This window comes from Pungitius pungitius, chromosome 3 (assembly GCF_949316345.1).
Source record: "Pungitius pungitius chromosome 3, fPunPun2.1, whole genome shotgun sequence".
Classification (NCBI taxonomy): domain Eukaryota; kingdom Metazoa; phylum Chordata; class Actinopteri; order Perciformes; family Gasterosteidae; genus Pungitius; species Pungitius pungitius.
Window position 1 is genome coordinate 14,977,768 of NC_084902.1, and position 19,450 is coordinate 14,997,217.

The 19,450-nt window shown below is 43.8% G+C and overlaps 1 protein-coding gene across 2 annotated transcripts in view; it reads right to left on the reverse strand.

The window, feature by feature from the left end:
* Nucleotides 1–1,459: 1,459 nt before the first annotated feature.
* Nucleotides 1,460–19,450, reverse strand: part of cntn5 (contactin 5) — a 91,039-nt gene continuing 73,048 nt past the window's right edge. For both annotated transcript variants that reach the window (XM_062561252.1, XM_037470245.2), the window contains exons 13-24: nt 17,248–17,375; nt 16,668–16,843; nt 15,126–15,246; nt 13,554–13,712; nt 11,490–11,639; nt 9,938–10,008; nt 4,969–5,203; nt 4,770–4,879; nt 4,501–4,687; nt 4,223–4,335; nt 2,756–2,924; nt 1,460–2,363 (exon numbers count right to left, since the gene is read on the reverse strand). In XM_062561252.1, coding sequence (XP_062417236.1) covers nt 2,260–2,363; nt 2,756–2,924; nt 4,223–4,335; nt 4,501–4,687; nt 4,770–4,879; nt 4,969–5,203; nt 9,938–10,008; nt 11,490–11,639; nt 13,554–13,712; nt 15,126–15,246; nt 16,668–16,843; nt 17,248–17,375 — 1,723 coding nt within the window. In that variant the 3' untranslated portion in view covers nt 1,460–2,259. The remainder of the gene's footprint in view (nt 2,364–2,755; nt 2,925–4,222; nt 4,336–4,500; nt 4,688–4,769; nt 4,880–4,968; nt 5,204–9,937; nt 10,009–11,489; nt 11,640–13,553; nt 13,713–15,125; nt 15,247–16,667; nt 16,844–17,247; nt 17,376–19,450) is intronic.

Genomic DNA, 19,450 nt, shown 5'->3' on the forward strand with positions numbered 1-19,450 from the left:
TAACTAAGGAACCACGAGACAAGGGACACACGTGGTTCCAACACACTGGGGAGGTGCAGATGGGCAAATACAAATAAGACAAACAGACACGGTGACACATGTTTTCTGTCTGATGAACAATTAAAAGGTTCATGTTTAGCCGAACATGCAAAATTTGTTTGAAACAGAACAAAACAAAAAAAATCAACAAAACCTGGTAAGGTTTAGGTAACAATGGTGGTTGGATCATTGGACATGAACAGCGGTGTCCTGAGTGAAAGTCCTGTGTGTTTTTAAAACCTCCACCAACTTCTGAAAAACTGCTAATAGACCTGATGAAAATGAATATTCTTGTAGACGTTTCTTAGTTTTAAGTATAATCTAAGGTGTGAAACTGAATGTTTCTTGATCTCCAACAGAACACATTACCATAAAATGATCCAACATAACATATTGCAATACTAAAAACTAGAGTACACCACTGCGCATACCCCCCCCCCCCCCCCCACTCACACACACACACACACTGACATTAAACAAGGGGGAGTTCATGTTTTAATTGCTGACACTATAGCTTCTGGCTCTTGGAACCAAATGGGTCCCCGTGCAGGAAACATAATCCATTATCATAAATCAGATGCGCCAGCACAGACAGGTGCTGTATGAATAATTAAAGGTCGGTACATTAGCACTTGTGTGGAAGTATGTGTTCGGGCCGATGTCATTGAGCCGGCTGAAAGCACCACAAACCCCCCCCCCCCCCCCCCCTCACCCCCACCCACCCACACTCACTCATCCCCATTAATGTAACCAAAATGAGGCCTGAAAGAGGAGGAGCATCCACGCCAGGTGAGCCAGGTCACTGGGACTCGGTAATGGAGAGTCCAGGGAGCTGCAGGCACAGCGAGCAAAAGGTCTGCTCAAAGCAAGCCGCCGTTAGGGCTACGCATCTGACATTAATTACACCCGGGGCAAATTCATTTGGATTTCTGCCCAGTGAGAGATAAGCTGTATCTGCAGACGAGGCAAACGAGGAGCCCGAGAGGAGGGAGAGATACTCTTAATGCTGCCCCATTTGGATGTGCAGTGCTTCTTTTATCGCTGGAAGTTTTGTGGCCTCTAATGCCACTTGTGTAGAATTCAATCAACCTAAACTTTTGAAGAGCGCAGAACTGTCTGATGAACATTTACAGATAAAATTGGGAATGAAATAGTCACGGTGAATTTGTAGTGCAGGGATGATTGTCTTTTGGTGAATAACCCATTTTTATTCTCCATCAATTTATCACCAGACATTCAGTCGGTCTCCACCTCCTAAAATGCAGGAATTCGGTGCGTTTATTTATTAGAAATGGCTGGATCCTGGGATAAAGTAAGCAATTGAGAGATTTGGGAGAGACTGTGTGGACAAAATGATTATTAAATAAGCCTTTATGTGATGGTGGAAAAAAAAAAAGAATGAACAAATACAAACAGGCGGTTAAAAAATATACATCACATTTATTTGTACTGACACCAAGAGTCCGTACAGAGTTGTCTTTGTCTATCGATGTGTTAAGAACCCGTTTCCTATCTCCTTACATCCAACAGTCGACAAACTGTATCACCAAGTGTTGCTTAATCACTACCAAGAAACAGAGTTTGACATAGCTGACACACACCACTGTTTTTTTGTTGTTGTTTTGCTCTAAAGGTAACACAATGTACAAAAAGCAAGTCTGGAAATATTCAGATTCTCAGTTCCATAAAAAACTTTTTCCTCAATGTGTGAATAAGAAAACAATGCACTTATCTCTACTGAGCTTCTGCCGCATTGCTTGTTAGGCAGCCAAGGGGCAAATTGACGCAGATAAGTAATGAAAAGAAACAGGCCGGCTGATCCCTGTATTACTACCAAAGCAGCTTTTCGAGGAATTGTTCAGGCTCTGTGGAGCCACGGAGCTGTGGGAGTCGTCTGGAAGTGGTTAGACGCCAGTCAATGAGAGGAGCACTTGTTAAAGTAAATGATTAAAACAAATCTTTCCACGCAACGTACACTACAGTACAGCACTGTGGCGACGTCGGAAAGAGCTGCGCAAATCAAACACCTGGGGGCCGCTAAAATATCAGGGAACTTGAATGGATGACCTCTGAAGAGACGGCAGACGCAAACCCCCCCCCTTTGGCAGACCTTGAGGCCCTTTGGTGCTGGGTAAGGCCAAAGCAAGCAGGCAGTCAGAGGGAATGAGGGAGCTGAAGACTGGTGGCTCCCTCCGTGGGAATGAGGACGGCACTGTGGCCTCACCAGGAAGCCGAAGGCACCAGAAGAAGCAGGAGCATCGCCGGCCACGTCAGGCCCGGCGGCGCGCAGTGCACCGAGCGCTGGCTGCTTTTTGCTCGTACTCCTTAGAGGAAGGAAGTGGGACGAAGAAAAACACAATGCCGGAACTGCATTAATGTTTATTGCATAATTACTCCATTGATCTTTCAAAGAAAATTGAAAAAAAAAAAAAATGGACAGTGAATGGAAACAAGGACACGGGAGAAAAGCTGCAATCCGTTGCCTGATGTCATGCAGGGCCGCAAGCTTTCTGTCCAGTCCGTTGCTTAGAAGTTAATTGGCTGTGTAAGAGTAGGAATATTTGTGTGGGCAAGGTAATTAAAAAGAGTATACGCCAAAGACATCTGCGATGACTCAATTAAGGGCAGAAAATAAGATGGCTGCCAAGAAAAAAAACAGCCTGTACATAGATAAACAATATCAGAGGTCGTAGGGCAAGGCAACCAATTTGCTTACCAGAGGAGGTGACCACTCGGGCTTGGGAGCTGACCGCTCCCTCTCCACCTTCGCTGAGGGCGCGCACCTCAATGATATAGGTGCCTCCCTCGGGCAGCGAGAGCATGGTGGAAGGGTTGATGGTTCTTGTCACCTGGTCGTGGCCTCTTCCCTCCTGTTTGAGTAACACCTGCAGGACACGAGCAAAAACCCATTTTAGGTTTTACACAGGAGAGTCTGGTTACATCGCCGAAGCCTTTCCTGGTTCCCGAGGAGCAAATGAGGGCGTCGGAAACAATGCTCAGGATGAGATAGCCTGTGCTCACGACCTCCAACAACTGCAGCACCATGAAGGAAACAACACAATACTTTTAGGTAAATGCAACTTTTGAAACTATCTGCGTTCGCTAACTATGCAAATGTTGTTAGCAAACCAACGTTAAAATGATTTGAAGCGACTACTACGTCATAACACAGCTAGCTAACGTGAGCAATTCTATAACGTTAGTACCAGTTATTTCAACTTATTGCTATTGGTAGTGTTGTGGGGCATGGTTGTGATACGCTGTACTGTATGTACTGTCAATGCATAGAATGTAACGTAAGTTCGCTACTTTCGTAGCTATAAGCGTGTTAAAACAATAAAAGCACACATACACTTTCAATTTGAATTGAATGAGAGAATGTTTCCAAACCTTTGGCTGGTACTTTGTATTGATAAAGAAACGCTATAAAAACTAACTTCCCACATGTGACGAGAACATTGCATTTGACCAACTGCTGGTAATGAAGATGGGTTCTGGAGCTTTGCAGGGCAGTAAGGGTTTACATGTATACTCAGAGGTTTTAAAAAACAACAACATTATAATTAACATTCAACAATAGTAGAGCGAAAAAAATACTTATTTTATTTTATTTAAAATTTGAAAAATACTGCTTATTCTCTACATAGACAATGCAGTTTGAGCACTTTCAAAGGTTCGGTACACATGAAACTCTCCCATTTAAATCAACAGTACAAAAGCCGAGCAACTTTGAGAGAAATCATTTGGTTTTTTAAATCTGAAAATAAGTTCCAGGACTGTGAGCATGCAAAGGTGAGTACACAAGAGCCCGCAGTGATCATCAAGGAGCATTTCAGTAAAAAATGTCCAATCACTGAACTCAATATGGTTCTGCAGGACGATAGAGGTGAGCTGAAACCAAAGTTTACACTTCTGATTAGCCTCATGATATATTCAACAGTTTCAAATGACTAACTCTTTAGATAGCGAATCGATCTTTTTATATCAAATTAGCAATGAAAGCATCCTTTCTCAGAAAAAAGGTAGAAACAATAGTAGCTTAAAGTCATAGCCTAAACCGTATCTTGGTGACTTCTTTTGGAATTAGCTGCACCTCCCAATTAGCAAATCTATAACATTTGCATGTTTCTGAGTCTTGATTCCATGCGGTAGAAGTAATGTGACTTTTAAGAACGATCATTACCTTGTACCCGATGACATCCGACTCGTTGTCCTTTGCCTTCACCGGCTCCCAGTTTAAGGACACGTTGTTGCCCTCTTGCATCCACACCAGGTTGGCTGGAGGCTGAGCAGGAGCTGAGAAGAGAATGCAACGCTCTGGGTGCAAATTCGCCTTTTGAGCAGAGTTTCAACCAACTAGGTCGATTACCACCCTTTCTAAATGGGGATTGACAAGGGCCTGCACAGGTATCCTCCATTCCATGTCTAGTGTTACATGATTAGTGTCGGTGATGTACTCACGGGCTTTCCTGGTGTTGGCTGTGACTGCTGCAGCGGGAGGACCCTGGCCGATGCTGTTGAAGCCCTTCACGGTGACGAGATACCGACTGTTGTCCTCCAGTCCCGTCAGGACCATGGACGTCTCGTTTTTCACAGTCCTTTGTTTTGTGCCCGACTCCTCTTGCTCCATGTCTTTCCAGTAGCTGACCTGTTGACACAAACTTCATGAAAACCCCCCAAACTCCCAACTCACGCGCAATGGTTCTCATGCGTGTGCAATTTGGAAGCACCTCATATCCTCTCGGTCTCCCGGGGCCAGGATTGGGCGCTTTCCAAGTGACCCTGATTTCCGATGAAGAAATGCCGTAAGCCTTGACGTCGGACGGTGCTTCCCTCGGCTCTGTGAAAAGGGTTGAAAGCGTAAACCTCCTGAAGACGTTTTCCTCTGCACTTTGACAAAAATCGATGCGGCCACATGCGTGAACCCACCGCCCTCGGCGGAGTGGATGACGACAACTGTGCTGAACGGGCCGTCTCCCTTGTTGTTGTACACGCCGACCTTCACTTCAAACGGGGTGAGCGGAGGGAAGGTCTCGTCTCGGTATTTGTACGTCGTGGAGTCCGCCGACGTCACCATCTTCTCCTTCCAGCCTCGGGTTCCGTTGGCGCGGAACGCAACGATGTACCCAAAGCCCTCGCCGTTCTGGAACTCTTCGGACACGGGCTGAAGTACGGTGGAAATGGAGAGAAAGCGATCATCGCTGAGCCTCAGTGCAAACCCGTCTGACTGTAGCGGCAGCGTGCAGCTCAGTGGCTGAGGGTGCATTACTTTCTCATTTAAAATAGCCTCTTCGGCGCAAGTGAGCTCTTATTAAGCAAAACAGGCCTTTTTTTTCCCTCCCTCTGGTCGTCCTGTATAACCAGCTTTTAATTTCCCACCGCTTGTAACTGTTGTCTGACAATGTTAATAAAGCAGCAGTCAGTCTTGAGTAATGGAAACAAATCAGATCTGGCTCCGTTGTCCCCATTATGTAGCGCATTTATCTTTCCATGTCTGACGGGAGGATTTTTCTTCAGGGACACAGGTGTTGTGTTCTGGCTTCAACGCTTAGCAGGGGTATTCCTAAAGTGGCGAGACTGGGGAATATCTTCCACAGCTGCTCCGCGCTTAATCAAATCAAATGCCAATTCATTAAGTGAGCTCCAATTTAATAAAAAAAAACGGGCTGCAGGGTTTTAATGAAAAACACCTGTACACCTGCTCTTTTGGCAGCAATAATTCGAGCGAGCTCTATTATGTTGATTTGCATAGGCTTTAAAGTAACATTGGACCTGGAAGGCATCACCCAAATTAGCCATGTAGTCTACAGAGGAGTTTGTGGTAGATGGACACATGCTTCACATTTCATTCAATCACCATGCCTGCCTAATTACGGGGATGATCAGTAGAAATGAATTAACTTCCATCAAAGTACTCATCGGAGCTGGCAAGGCCTTTAAAGACGTGCCAAGGAATATAGGTCTTTAACAAAGAAAAAAAAACACAATCAACAAATTAGCTAGTTAAGCCGAGACACACTCGGAGGGTTTGGGAATTGAGATAGTCGCGGCTAAGTGTGGCTGCGATGCGAGAGGGCTGATTGAGCCGAGGTAAGTGTTGCGGATGAAATCGCTGGGTCACGATGACTGTAGGGGCCTCACTAATGGTCCTCCCAATGGCTCCCAGAGAAAAAGGAGAAGAATAATAATAGAAAAAAAAAACACTCTCCCACCGTCGACTCTAATGAGACGGCTGAATGAAGCTGCAGAGACTGTTTAGTCATTCATCTTGCTTAATAACCCTGCCCGCCGCGGCCGTCCGGGGCTCAGACGACTCACCACAGACGATTGGAGAGGCAGAACTGTCGCACGCTCGCATGCCTCTGCTGCCTAAAGAAGGGCTAACGTTCCTGCTTCGCCTCTTCTAATATCCATCGGCATTGATCACTGACGTGGTCCCGATTTATTTCCAAGGGCATTTAGCAGAAAGGAGGAGAAAAAGGGCAGAGCTTAAACGACCCGAGGACAAAGTGTCAAAGTGGAGCGTTTCGCCATCGTCCAGCGGTGCTCCTGGAGACTGCCGGACTGGTTGATGGACGACATACTACAGTACTACAGGCCCACAGTGAGCAGATGTTGGGATGAAAACGGACGCGCAAACTCGACGACGCTTGCGCATTATGAGGCACCTGTTGGAGAAGGCTAATTGCGGTCGCTTAAACTCAAGAAGCTGCAGCCATGTTGGTGTGGCTCGGCTGCAGAGGAGGGCGGAGTGGGGGAGTGGCTCAGGGAACGCTGCCAGGTGGAGGTGTAATTGGCCTCGGCTGCATTTCATTGCATGAATTGTTTTTCTCGCGGTCTACATAAGCAGCAGTGGCCATCCGGCAGAGGAGGGAAAAAGTCAGACGAGGAGTTCCAACGCCAAGAGTGCCATTACGGCTGCCAGTTCGAAAATAAAGTTCGATTACTAACTAAAACCTTGTTTGTACTTCGTCTCTGTGAAACCCCAACAGAACCCTCTGGTAGGCAAACACGTAACATCTGTATTTTGGTCCTGCACAAAGAAACTATATTGCTTTTCATAACTATGCAACAATGTATTCCTGGCTTGAAAGGACCAATCCTGTCCTGGCTTCATGTAACCTTAAGTATCTCTAAACACTTTGGTTTACTTTCCAACTTTCGGCATTTATTCTTAAGGAGGTCGTCATTATGTCATGCATGCTACTTTAATGACACTCTTTATACAGCATAACTCTCATTTATAAACAGGAAACGGTGTGCCACCAAACACCATCCCATCTGGAATGGACATTATCCCCCATAATGTGCCACGGGGGGCATTTCTCCTCATGTGAAGGTTATCTTCCCAGTGGCAGTTGGGCTCCCGTACTTAATAACTACAAGAATAACTGTCAGTTGCTTCCACATCTGTTCACCCTTTCCCTGTTAATATATCCTTCAACTGATCTCAATTGCAAATTCTCTGCGTTGCTCATAGTAATTCTGCACACGCAGACCTGGCTGTAAGCCAAGCTGTCCGCTGGTATCCTCTTTACTCGCCGCCCAGAGTGATTACGTGTTCCACGCCACCCTCTTCAAGATTTATACTGCAAACAGTTATTCACAAACATCCGTCGGATTTATTGGGAACGACTCTGAAACTCAAGGTTAATCATCATGGTGCCGCTCTGGTGGGACCCAAATCGTCTTAATCCCCAGCCCGGCTCGAGGGGCTTTGTGTAGCACACGGCGCGGCCGGCCTCGTTTGAGCCTCCTCAGCAAAATTCGGAGTCGTGACCAAGTTGTGCCCTCAAACTCTGGGACCATGAGTGGTTAGACAAACTTCAAACAAACAAAGGGGGATCCTGTTAGAAATCGAATCGACTCCAGGTAGTCATGTCTGTGTCTCTGACCATTCTTCTTGGACACAACCTCGCCAAATCATGAGAGCCTCTGGATATAATGTGCATCCCTCTCGCTGTGCACTTCACGCCTGCCTGTGAGGTCAGGGCATCAACGCCGGGGTCATTCTACCCGTTTCTTGACTGTGATGCTGACCTGTTTGTCTTTTTTTGTTATGGTGAGTAAAAAAAACATTAGACTTTAGAGTTAATATGTCAAATAAAAACTGCAAAAAAGAATACAGTCAATGTCTATTTGGAAAATACAATTCTAGTCCAATGACATTTCTGCAGAATTTGAAGCTTCCACTGCTCTCCCCAATATAAATTGATTGTCAAACCTCTGGAGCTCAACTCAACTTAAATACTCCCATTGAATCCCTCGATACCTCTCTCCTCCTACCTTGAAGAACATCTGCAGGCTCGTCTCATTATTCTCTCACTCACACAAGGTCTGAAACATTCCTCTATGTTTTAATTAGATCCCACTTTGATGGTTGTGGAAATCGGCCTGCGTGCAAGATCCTGTCCCCAGCACACGGGGAGGTGAAACTGCATCTACTCGTCATTTCTCTTCTCGAGTGCAAGCAACTGGCTGTAAACTAACACAATAATCTGTATATCTTCAAGTCATTAAACCGTTTCCTTCAAGCTCAGGAGCCACGAGGACCTGAGTCTTCCATCAACCATGCTTTATCCTCCTTAATAATGTCTTGACAGGTATTCCCAGGCTACAAAATGTGAAGGTTTTTAATGAATGGCACATGCAGTAACAACCTCTACATGATTATTAAGTCACATTCCCATGCAGGATTTATTACTTAGTGACAGTTTAATCCCTAAGGGAACATTGGCGGAGCTGTTTCAGCCCCAATGTTTAAAGGGACCCTTGATTCGGGAGGCTTGTTTTCACTCTTTTCATAAATACATTTATAACACTGACTCCCAGGTTCAGAAATGCGCTAAAAGCAGCAGCTCTGTGATAAATTCACATAACATACACATGTATTATCAATTTATTTTTGTTGAGTGAATATGCACACCATCGTTCTGTATCTAATTATGTGAAAATTCCTGAAATGAATAATTCCTGTGTTTTATGCGTGGGGTTTTTAACACTGCAGGCACTGCTCTTTCTCAGTCACAGGAAAGAAAGAAAACTGGTTCACTGGATCAACGAATGGATGTTTATTGTCTTGTGGATACAGATCACCATTGTGATACTAAAGATGACTGTAAACCTGCTTTAAAGATTATTATTAAATGCATCTTCACTAAAACGTTACTGTGCTCAAGGTTTTCTTCAACTGGATGAGCAACTTCGTGATTATCTGTGTCAAGTATTCCATCAAATATGCCCTATGCCCTTTTACAAAACAAATGTATTTTTTAAACTTAGTTATTAGCAGTTAATCTTTAAGCACCTCCCCTGAGAACGAGCATCTTTAGACTGCTTTACCATATATCGGTTTACATAATGCAACATATTGACATTCAAGAGAGTTCGTCTTTAGCACTCAAAATGTCAATGTATTTGTTGACTGGAAAGACATGATTTTATTTGCATTTCTATTAGTACTGCTGGTAAAGTTTCACATCCAGTCCTCAAATCTTGCCGGAAACCCCAGTGAACTCTTTCTAATAATTAGGATTCTGGTATAATGGATGACTTGTGGCAACTTCTAGAGAATCTTTCTCTATAAAGCGAGAGAACGTTTAGAGAAGTAAGCATCTTAAATTTCAAGGAGCTTAAAGCCTTCTATCGAGATGTACTTATATCATATCCTCTCTGACGACTTTCTGAAACACCACAAAGTTTGAATGTTATGTTGTTGACATTCCTCGAAAAAACAGAAGGCCCTAATGCATATTTAGTGACAATAGACAAAATTAGGCTTCAATTAACTGCTATTTATTCAACAAACATCTCAGTTTTCTGGTTTGGAACAGCGGTTTTTGAATGCACATGTGTTTTCACGTTTGTGCTACAGAAGCAGTTTGGCAGGCTGACCTACCTCCCATGAGATGACCAGTTCATGCCTGCGGCCGTTTCCTCCGCTAACGTTGGACGGTGCCACCGACGGGACTGTGTGAGGCAGAAAGGTTAATAAAGCATCACTGCAAACACACTTTAACATGCCTCTGACAGGGAGACAGGATGCAAATACATCTTTAAGGCCAGATCATCAGCCATGACCACAAACATAAGAGCTTTATTTAGCAAAACAGCATTTTGTGAGTCTACAGATCATGAATACATAAAGACATTTCTTAAAATCAGTGCAACAAGTAAGCAAACCTTTTACTGCATTACAAAACATTAAAAAGTCATATATAGTGGCAGGGCGTCAGGGGCCCCTGAGCCTTATTTTCTCATTGCACAGCTTGTCTTTCTCTATTGCTCTGCTTTCAGTGAGGCTTGTTTTTAAGAGAGCTTTTATCCAATCGGATTGATCCCCTGTGTCTCTATGTAAGAGAGAACTGAGGTCATCTACGTAGACGTTGCACATTACAGTATATGGGCACAATATTGTTGTTGTTGTTGTCATAGTTGACCTATTAGATCTTTAGTGTGAGATGTTGAGCGTATTTTTTGAAGTGCCAGTAGTAACGTACAGCGCAGCAGTAACGTGCGCTCTGATTGGTCAGACAGTTTGTCAAACAGAAAACTAGCTAGCAGATCTTTTGACAGATTGTTTTGTGATGCTTTGTTGTAAAGAAATGTGTCTGGTTCGTGTTAGTTTGCTCTTGTCATTGAGTTAATTACATTGATTTGAATGAATCCATTGTTTTTTAATTACGCAGCTTCCCGTCATGTGCATGTTCATGTATCTGCAGTTATAGTATGTGTATGTGTGTTGAGCTTCATGCTTCAACCTTTCATTTTAATTTAAGTGTTACACTGTTAAGCGAATTAGATGTTTACACAAAATAAATAATAACTGCTAATTGTGACGTCATAATGAGGTAATTAAGTTATTCAACCGTATTAAGATGGAACAAAAGGCCCAGGTAGAAAATGCACGGGCCGCCACTGCAACTACCTGTCAATCAAACTGAGAGTAGGTTTCACCGATCTTTTTGTTAATCTATTCATCGTGGATTATAACTTTAAAGATGAATTACCACAACCGTGTGCAGATGCAGTAATTAGTCAGATAATTACACTGAAGCAATAGGACAGATTAAATAAGGCACTTCCAAATGACCATTGACCTTTGTAATTATTAGGTTTTATAGACGAGAATGAGCAGTTAGTGAAGCGGCGCGCCTAATGCAGGCGGTCACAGTCCGTTTCTGCTCACCACCGATGTGTATTCTGCTGTGTCTTTTCCTTGGGGCATTAAAGGACAGGCGGCTTAAGTGGAAACGACTGCTCTTCTTGAAATTCATGAGAGCAGCTTAGTTACAACCTTTTTCCTAATCAAAATGGACTTTACTAAAATTGGGAATGGTCGCGCATCAATGTCATGGTCAATAAATCACCAGCACTCGGTATATTCTATACATTTCCGGACTCAGAATTGGACTCAAAAGTAGTGCACATGTGTGCCTTGGCGGGTTTACCTGCTTCAGTTGTCCTAACGCCCCTTGACGGTGCACTGGGGTCCCCGGTACCGATGGCGTTGCTGGCCACCACCCTGAACTCATATTCCACCCAGGGGTTGAGCTCCACCGCCATGGCTGACTCCATGTCCCCTGTCACTGGTTCTGGGTCTGCAGACAAGAGTGTTTCTTTTGTATATTTATTTAGCATCACACGCACACAACTGTCGTCGGGGCGACAGTGGCGCATGGGGTAGAGAGGGTGCGCTGGAACCTGGCGGGTTGGTGGTTCGAACCCCGCCTGCGCTAAGTCAGATGTTGAAGTGTCCTTGAGCAAGGCACCTAACCCTCAACCGCTCCCCGGGCGCCTCTAAGGCAGCCCACTGCTCCCACTGTGTGGGATGGGTAAAATGCAGAGAGCAATGTATGCTGTATGTGTAAAAATAATACTTAAGCTTTAAGGGATGTTTGTGAGATCTATTTTGAGTGAGGGGGTCTAGCAGGACAATTATGTTTAACACACAAATCGGGGAGGTTTTCTTTTTACGGCTGAACATCTGAAAGTTACCAAGGGAGTCACCTGACCTCAATCAACCAAGTGAACATCAACACAGGCATCAGAAGGATTGCTAAAATAGCTTTGCATGGGACTGCTGATGTCTGCGGGCTTTGGGCCTACAGGCAGTCTCTAGCTACAGAATATACCATTAAATATGATGACGTTTTGTAATTACTTTCTGTCTCCTAAATCTGGGGAGTAATTGATAAAATGTTTACATTTGTACACATTAACCTCATGGCTTCTGTTATTGCAAATCAGATTTTCTCCAGTTCAGAGGCCAGTAAAAACACACCATAGTCTTAGTTCCCTCCAGATTCCCTGTGACCTGTGCGCTCTTCAAACATCAGCTGATAACTCTGTTTGAAAGGAGTGGGAGCTTAGAATCCCCGCCCCTCTCCCCGCTTCAAGCTCAACACTGACAATACATCAGAGTCCTAAATGTGCTTCATTGAATTAAATTTGGTTGAACGGACATGATGTGAGAGGAGTGTATACAAAATGTGAGTTATGCATCTGTGGGGATGAATCATTAGGGCACCTTAAACTCTGCTATTATTACAGAGCATATTAAGATGTATTACACACAATGCTGAGCAAAACTTTGTCCTTTAAATGCTAAGTGATTGTAATTTATGGTCTTTCTGTCAAGTACAGGAAAGAAAGGGTCCTAATTCAGTTTCTTAAGCAGCATGAGTGCACCTATATTTAATGGACATGGATAGGTCTTATAATTCTGGTCCAAAAGGTTAATTTTCCAGTTACTGCTGATATGACAGAAAGCAATGACATTTTATGTGGGCCCAAGTTGCTTTTTGCAAAGTTTCTCTGGACAACCGCCAGGTTCAAACATTAAACATCAGCCTGGAAGCAAACTGCATTTTAACTTTTTAAATAGTCATCTGAGTAAAAAAAGAAACGGTTGGATTTAGTATTATTGTAAAAAGCTGTGTGGCTGACACAAGCTTATGACACTTGCATGTTTTGTTCAGCAAGAAAAGCTTCTTCAAACACTGCTTGTATGATCTTTGAAGAATTAAAGCAATCAGCAGAAGCAAAAAGCATTTGTCTATAAAGGAACCACACCTCGGTCACATCACTTCACATGATCATAGCGTAGCTGAGGAAAGACAAGAGTTTGAAGCTAAGATTGGTAGTTTTATTTAGCTATTTGTTGACGACCGCCATTTACTGACGAGATCACATAAAACAAAACATTAAAATTGTTTAAGCTTGTGTTAACCACATTAATAAAAATAAAAACATGGAGTGCAAAAACGCTAACTTGTCCACCCGGTTTTCGGACTCCTGCAGCAGTTTCTGGATTATAAAGTGTGATTGTGTTATTACATAAAAGTACCTTGCCGAAGCAATGTGTAGTTACATGTCTGGACAACATCACCATGCTTTTTGTTGGGGTGATTTACCATCTGTGTACTTGACTCTGGGAAGAATTAAGACCTTTGTATACAGCCCCACATTAACCTCACAGATCTAGAGCCTGAAATTGGCTCCTTATTGATTACCTGTTTTGACAGTTTGCCAGCCTAATGAAAAGGGGCTGCGGGCCTGTAAATTATAGGTGCTGATAGGGCTGTGGTTGTCCAGGCCGCGAGTCCACGACAGCGTGGCCGTGGTGTCCGTGATCTCCTCCACTATCACCACTCCGGGGGGTCCAGGAGGGCCTGGGGGAAAGAAGATTAGGACGCAGAATAAATGACGGATGGACCCTTTGCAAATGCGCAAGGCAGGAAGCAAAAAAAAACAATCTTGGTTGCTGTTGATGATGATGACCCACATTGTGATGTCTAAGTCACTGTGCATCGTTGCCATTTGATACACTAATGGATGCAACCATGCAAGCATTAAGGAGGTTGTGTGTATATAGAGACAACATCAAGTCTCTGCTGTAATCTTTGCACAAACACACAACAGACAAGAAGACAGACATCCTGAACTGAACCAGAATGACACAGATCTGCTGCCGAGCACTTTCTGACAATTAAGGGACATTGGAAAATTCTTGGTTTTGGGGCGGGGGGTCAGAGGCAGTTTACCAATTCTGCTGAGCACGACTGTGTGGTGAACGTTCCTGTGTTCCAATAGAGCTGAACATATGTTTCCCTCAGTCTTCAAAAGTAAATGTAATCTGCAAGAGCGGCAAATGTCTAAGGACTCCAGGGGGAACAGCTGTAAATGAAAAGCTGGCAGCTGGTTCGCTCAATGAAAACCAATGTACCGTGTCCTCAAAAAGTGCCCATTACAAGGTGGCACTGAGAGGTGCATTTGCATTTTGGGACAATACGATGTATATTGTGTCACTGTAGGAACAGTGTCCTCTTTATAGTGGGGCCAGCACATGGCATACATCTTCCCCTTTAGCAGAGCTTACTAAACTTACTAAATTGGTTATATAGTGGAAGTGAAACTATATACATTTTGTGATAAAGGTATATCAAATTGTTTGAAAGAAATACAAGAAATTATTAATTAAAGACAATTCCACAGTATTTATAGAAGTTAATCATTAAACAACCTAGTATGTCATCTAAAATGAAACAATAGGAGTATAGAAGTAACAGCCGGAAATATGACCAGTAGCAGTGTGGACAATAACCGTTATCCTACATGATCACTAACAAGCGGAAACAGCCACAGAATCTGATCACTAGACATTTCAGCCAATCAGTTTTACTACACGTATTAAACCCGTTCTTGCAGCGAGAGCATCTGTCCGGCAAAACTCACAATGGCCATAAAGAAATGTGTCAGGACCAAAGGGTCAAAATATATCTCCTTTCAACTCCTCCAATATTAGTATAGTTACTATTTTACATAAAACCTTGAGTAGTTCAGAATCAACAAAACTAAATCTGAAACCATAGCAAAAGAGTCAATGAACCTCCTGATAAGAGGATGCAAGGGTGGCCAATCGCAGCGCAGCATTTGCATCTAGTTGTCTAGCACTGGCAGTAGTGCTCATAACAAATTGGAGCCAATTTTATAGATTCACATGAAACGTTGACGTGAAGAGTCAACTGAGGAATACAAAAGAGACGTCACTGCGTGCTGGACGCCGGAAAAAAAATCAAGCTCACCTCGAACGAGGAGTTCGGCCTCAGCGAAAACAAAGCCAGCACTGGTCTGCGCCCGGCACCCGTACTTCCCAGCATGCTTCAACAAAATGCTCCTTATCATCAGATCCACTGTTGACGACTGCTGCATATGGGAACGAAAAGGATAAAGAGAAAAGAGGAAAAAAGTTTGGTATTCAGCAGGACTAAATGCTCTTGACACAAAAAGAGGGATTCCTTTACATCTTGTAGCAGCTCATGTGGCTTGAGAGATTCCTGTTTAATTCAGGTGGTTGCTTGCTGCTACATTCTTCAGCTGTCTGTATTTCCTCTCCCTGTTGAAATGAGAAACGCCGAAGGCAAGTCTGGGAATAATTCAGGGTCCACAGGCAGCTGTTTAGCACACAACCTGATTAAAATTACAAACCATGCATCAGCCAGGAATCTGTTGTGCCCGTAACGAGTGTCACTGCAAATACTCTGTCTCCTGAGCATGGGTAGCAGTAGAGGACACACCAGGAAGGATGTGACTGTTGATAAAGGAATGGTGACATAAAGAGGACTACCTACTCCCTGGCACATTTTTTTTCAACTTTATTTCGTGGTTTGGTCACTAATGATTTTATGCATGTATTATGGAAAGGAGGTATGGAAGAAAACTCACCTACTTCACTTACTCGACATTGACTTCTGAAAGAGGTTGTTCAGCTTAGTTCAACACATCATTGTTCGTGTGTACAAGTGGCATTTAGCATAACAATGTTACCATGTAGTTTCTTTTCTCGGAGGAAGGTTAAAACGATAAGGCTAACAATGTGCCTGTGATGTTTCAGGGAGGCAAAGGTTAAGTGCCTCCTTGTTCAGATGACTTATCAGAAATGATACGACATCTTCTTCAGAGGATCCCTGAACCCGCTTGAAACAATGAAGCTCATTTTGGGGGGGGGCATCATTTCATAAGGAAAAACAACATCAAACATCTAGACCTATTGAACATATTGAAGTTATTAATTTTTAAATAATTATCGCTTTTTCAAATATCACTATTGTAAAGCAGGCAGTCATCTTATCTTATCCTTAGAGGGTATAGGGGGGGGGGGGGGTGGAGTCAATACCAGCTGACATTGGGTACAGCATTGAATGCTCACCAATCCATCGCAGGGTTGACATGGAGACCCAAACGCTCACTCTGCCATTCATTTTAGGGACCCAAAGTAACCTATCCTTCATGTCTTAGGACAGTAGGGGGAAGCCTGAGTACCTCGCAGAGAACCCGGAGAACATGCAACTCGACACAGAAAAGGTGCGGGCAGGACTGAACCCAAAAAGCGAGAGTGTTAACCACCCTACCACCTTGCCGGCCTGCAAATCAAACAATGGACTACCACAGAAAGTGACAGATTAAACAGATTATTTTTGCACCACTAAAACATGCATATCATTAGATTGTACAAATGGAAACAACTAAATGAGACAGATGTAGATGAAGCTAGATGACGGATGGACAAAGAGGGCAGGACCAAAAACAATACGACCAATGCTTTATCCGTAGCCTTCTGCTCTCACCGTTTGGATGTATTCGAAGTGGCCGCCGTGCTGTTGAAAGTTGATGGGCTTCTGGTTGAAGAACCACTGGAAGGCCACATCCAGCGACATGTCATGTGCGGCCTTGCAGCTCAGCACCACGCTCTCCCCCACAGTCACTTCCACTCTGCTCGGGCTGAGCTCCACACGCATGGCCTCTGGAAACACAAAGCTGCTACACTGTCACCTCAGGCTAACCAAAAGGTAGCGTCAAGCCGCTGCGTTCCACTTTGGCGTCAGTGCCGGAACAATTGCGAGGATAGCCGCACCCAAGCTCGGGTAAAAAAAAACAAACACTCACCTTAGTTTGGATAAAGACCCGCGCTGGGCTCTGATCTAGTGTACAGTGCATCTATAAGACCAAGGCCTTTACGCTTTGCCCTTTTAATATGATCCCTGAAAGTGAGAGCCCTCGGTTCACGGCTGTAGAGCACAATAACTTCCCTGGCACACAAGCAAAAGGTATGGGGGGGTTGGAGGGGATTGACATTGGGGAACGTTTACAGGTGGCAGACTTGTGCTAATTTGGCAGAAAAGAAAAGGCCCGTGGGGCATCACTTACCTTTTACCCACAGAACGGCAGTCATCTCTGCCGAGCCCAGCTGATTCTCTGCCCTGCACACGTAGCTCCCCTCATCTGCTCGGCTGGAGTTGACAATCCTCAGAGTATTGTTCCGTAGCAACATAAACCTGCCAGACAGGACACACGGATCAATACCAGTGTGCGAATACAAATACACTTACGAAGAGTTGCTCGGCAAGTTTTTTTTGCGCACGAGGCTGCGCGTTTTTTCGGTTGCGTTGCCTTACAAGAATAGCAATAGTCGCACGGGAGGAGATGAAACAATCTGCTCTGGTGGATTCAAAATAATCATCCAGTGGAGATTCAAGTGGAACACCTTAAAATAAAACCACGGTGACAGCAAGCAACTTTTTGTCACAGAAATAACGGTGCCGTGTTGTCTGTGTGATGACGGAGCTCACGGGGCCGAAGGATGTGGAGTCAAGAACAGTGTTTGTAATCATTGCACAACCTTCGGCAAAAGGAAGGGGGACATGAAGCCCTTTCAGGAGCAATCAATCAATAATGTAAATGTGTTAATGAATGGGATTTGCAGATACCACTAAGTAGCTCTATCTCGAACAGGATTAAAACCCAGATGTTGTTAAAGATACCAAGTAAGGTAATGGGGACACGTTGTCTGTAGATCAAAAAATGTATTGATGTTGAGAACAAAGAAACCGTGTTGCTCCGGATTTTGATACAAGGATGCACTTTATCTGATCTTGTGCTGCCAAAAGAGCATATGAGTAATTGCCGTATAATTTAAATCCATTAAAGCACATTTCAGAACATAATCTGCAGAGAGACCGCTACTCGACATGAACAAAATAGGTTCTTTGTTCCTGTGCATCAATATTTCCATTAATCTTAAATAAGCGCTGATGGATCCACCAGACAAAACCTAAACATTAGAGAGTTCAATGGATGTAAAAAACTGAAGCTGTCAAACCGAGGCATGCACATGACTGCGCTGTCCTCTTGGGAAACACGAGTGTAATAGAGAGGGAAGGGGAAAAAAACAACATCCCCACACCTGCATTTATAAGTAGCCCCTCATCCAGCTGAAGGACACGCGCAATACCGGATCAACATCTCACTTCGAGTTGTGAAAACCAGCTGGGGAATTAAGCACTCGACATGGGAGAGTATAGAGTGTAACCACAGCGGAGTGAGGGGTGTGAGCAGAAATCAGATGAAAGAATATCCCATTTTGTGTGTGGCGTAAAACCCTTTTATTCAAAATTCAAATATTTACATCACATTTAATTTCAGCGGTAGGGATGAATATGAGTTCAAACTGATGTGTGTATGGTGTGTGAGGTATTGTCGATTTATAATCTTATTTGTATTGTTTGAGTTTCATATGAGCGACACTAAGCTCTTTCATCAAAGGCAAGGGGATTGAAATTCACGATGGCGTGACTACATCGTGTCACACACATAAGACAATTCAGAGGCAATCTGCAGCCAAGAGACATTTCTCAAATTAGGGTGGAAATTCCCAACTGGCAAGGTCAAAGCGGCAGAAAGGACACTGTAGGAACAATCAAACACGTTTAACCATCGCAAATTTAAAGGAAACATCTAGAACATTTTGTCAATTATTAATGCGGTAGTTGGAGGTGAAGCCAAATAGACCGCTGCAAAATACTTGAAGACACACGAAATCAGAAATTTCATTTTTTTTCCTTCATAAAAAATGTCTAATTACTGTAGGCAGAGTCTGACTCAGTCACAGAATCTGTGGGCTTCAACGGAGTCTGCCACGTACTTTCAAACTAATGGGATTATTACTTTCTGTTTAAGAGACAAAAGCCCTGAACATTAGCGGAAATCCATGTTAATTACAAACCTTCATTAAGTCAGCGCAGCTGTCAATGCCTGATAAACGTGCCGCTGCTTCGTATCCTCCCCTGTTCCCCCTAGAACAGAACATCTCTCTCCATCCTTTAACCCTTTGCTTCGCGACAGGTAATGGCAGAAAATCCTTTGCCGAAGTCACCCCGGCCACGACCTGCAAACGCTCGCTCAGATAAGAATCGCCCTTTCACAAGGTTGGTATCCGGTCGGGCGGTCAACCCTTAAACCTGGTCTTCTCCGGATCATTAACTCACTACACAGTAGGGCCGCTAATCTGCATCAAACATGCCTGTGTTTTACAAAAGCAGCGTACAGTGTACAGCTGAGAAGTCAGAAAGTT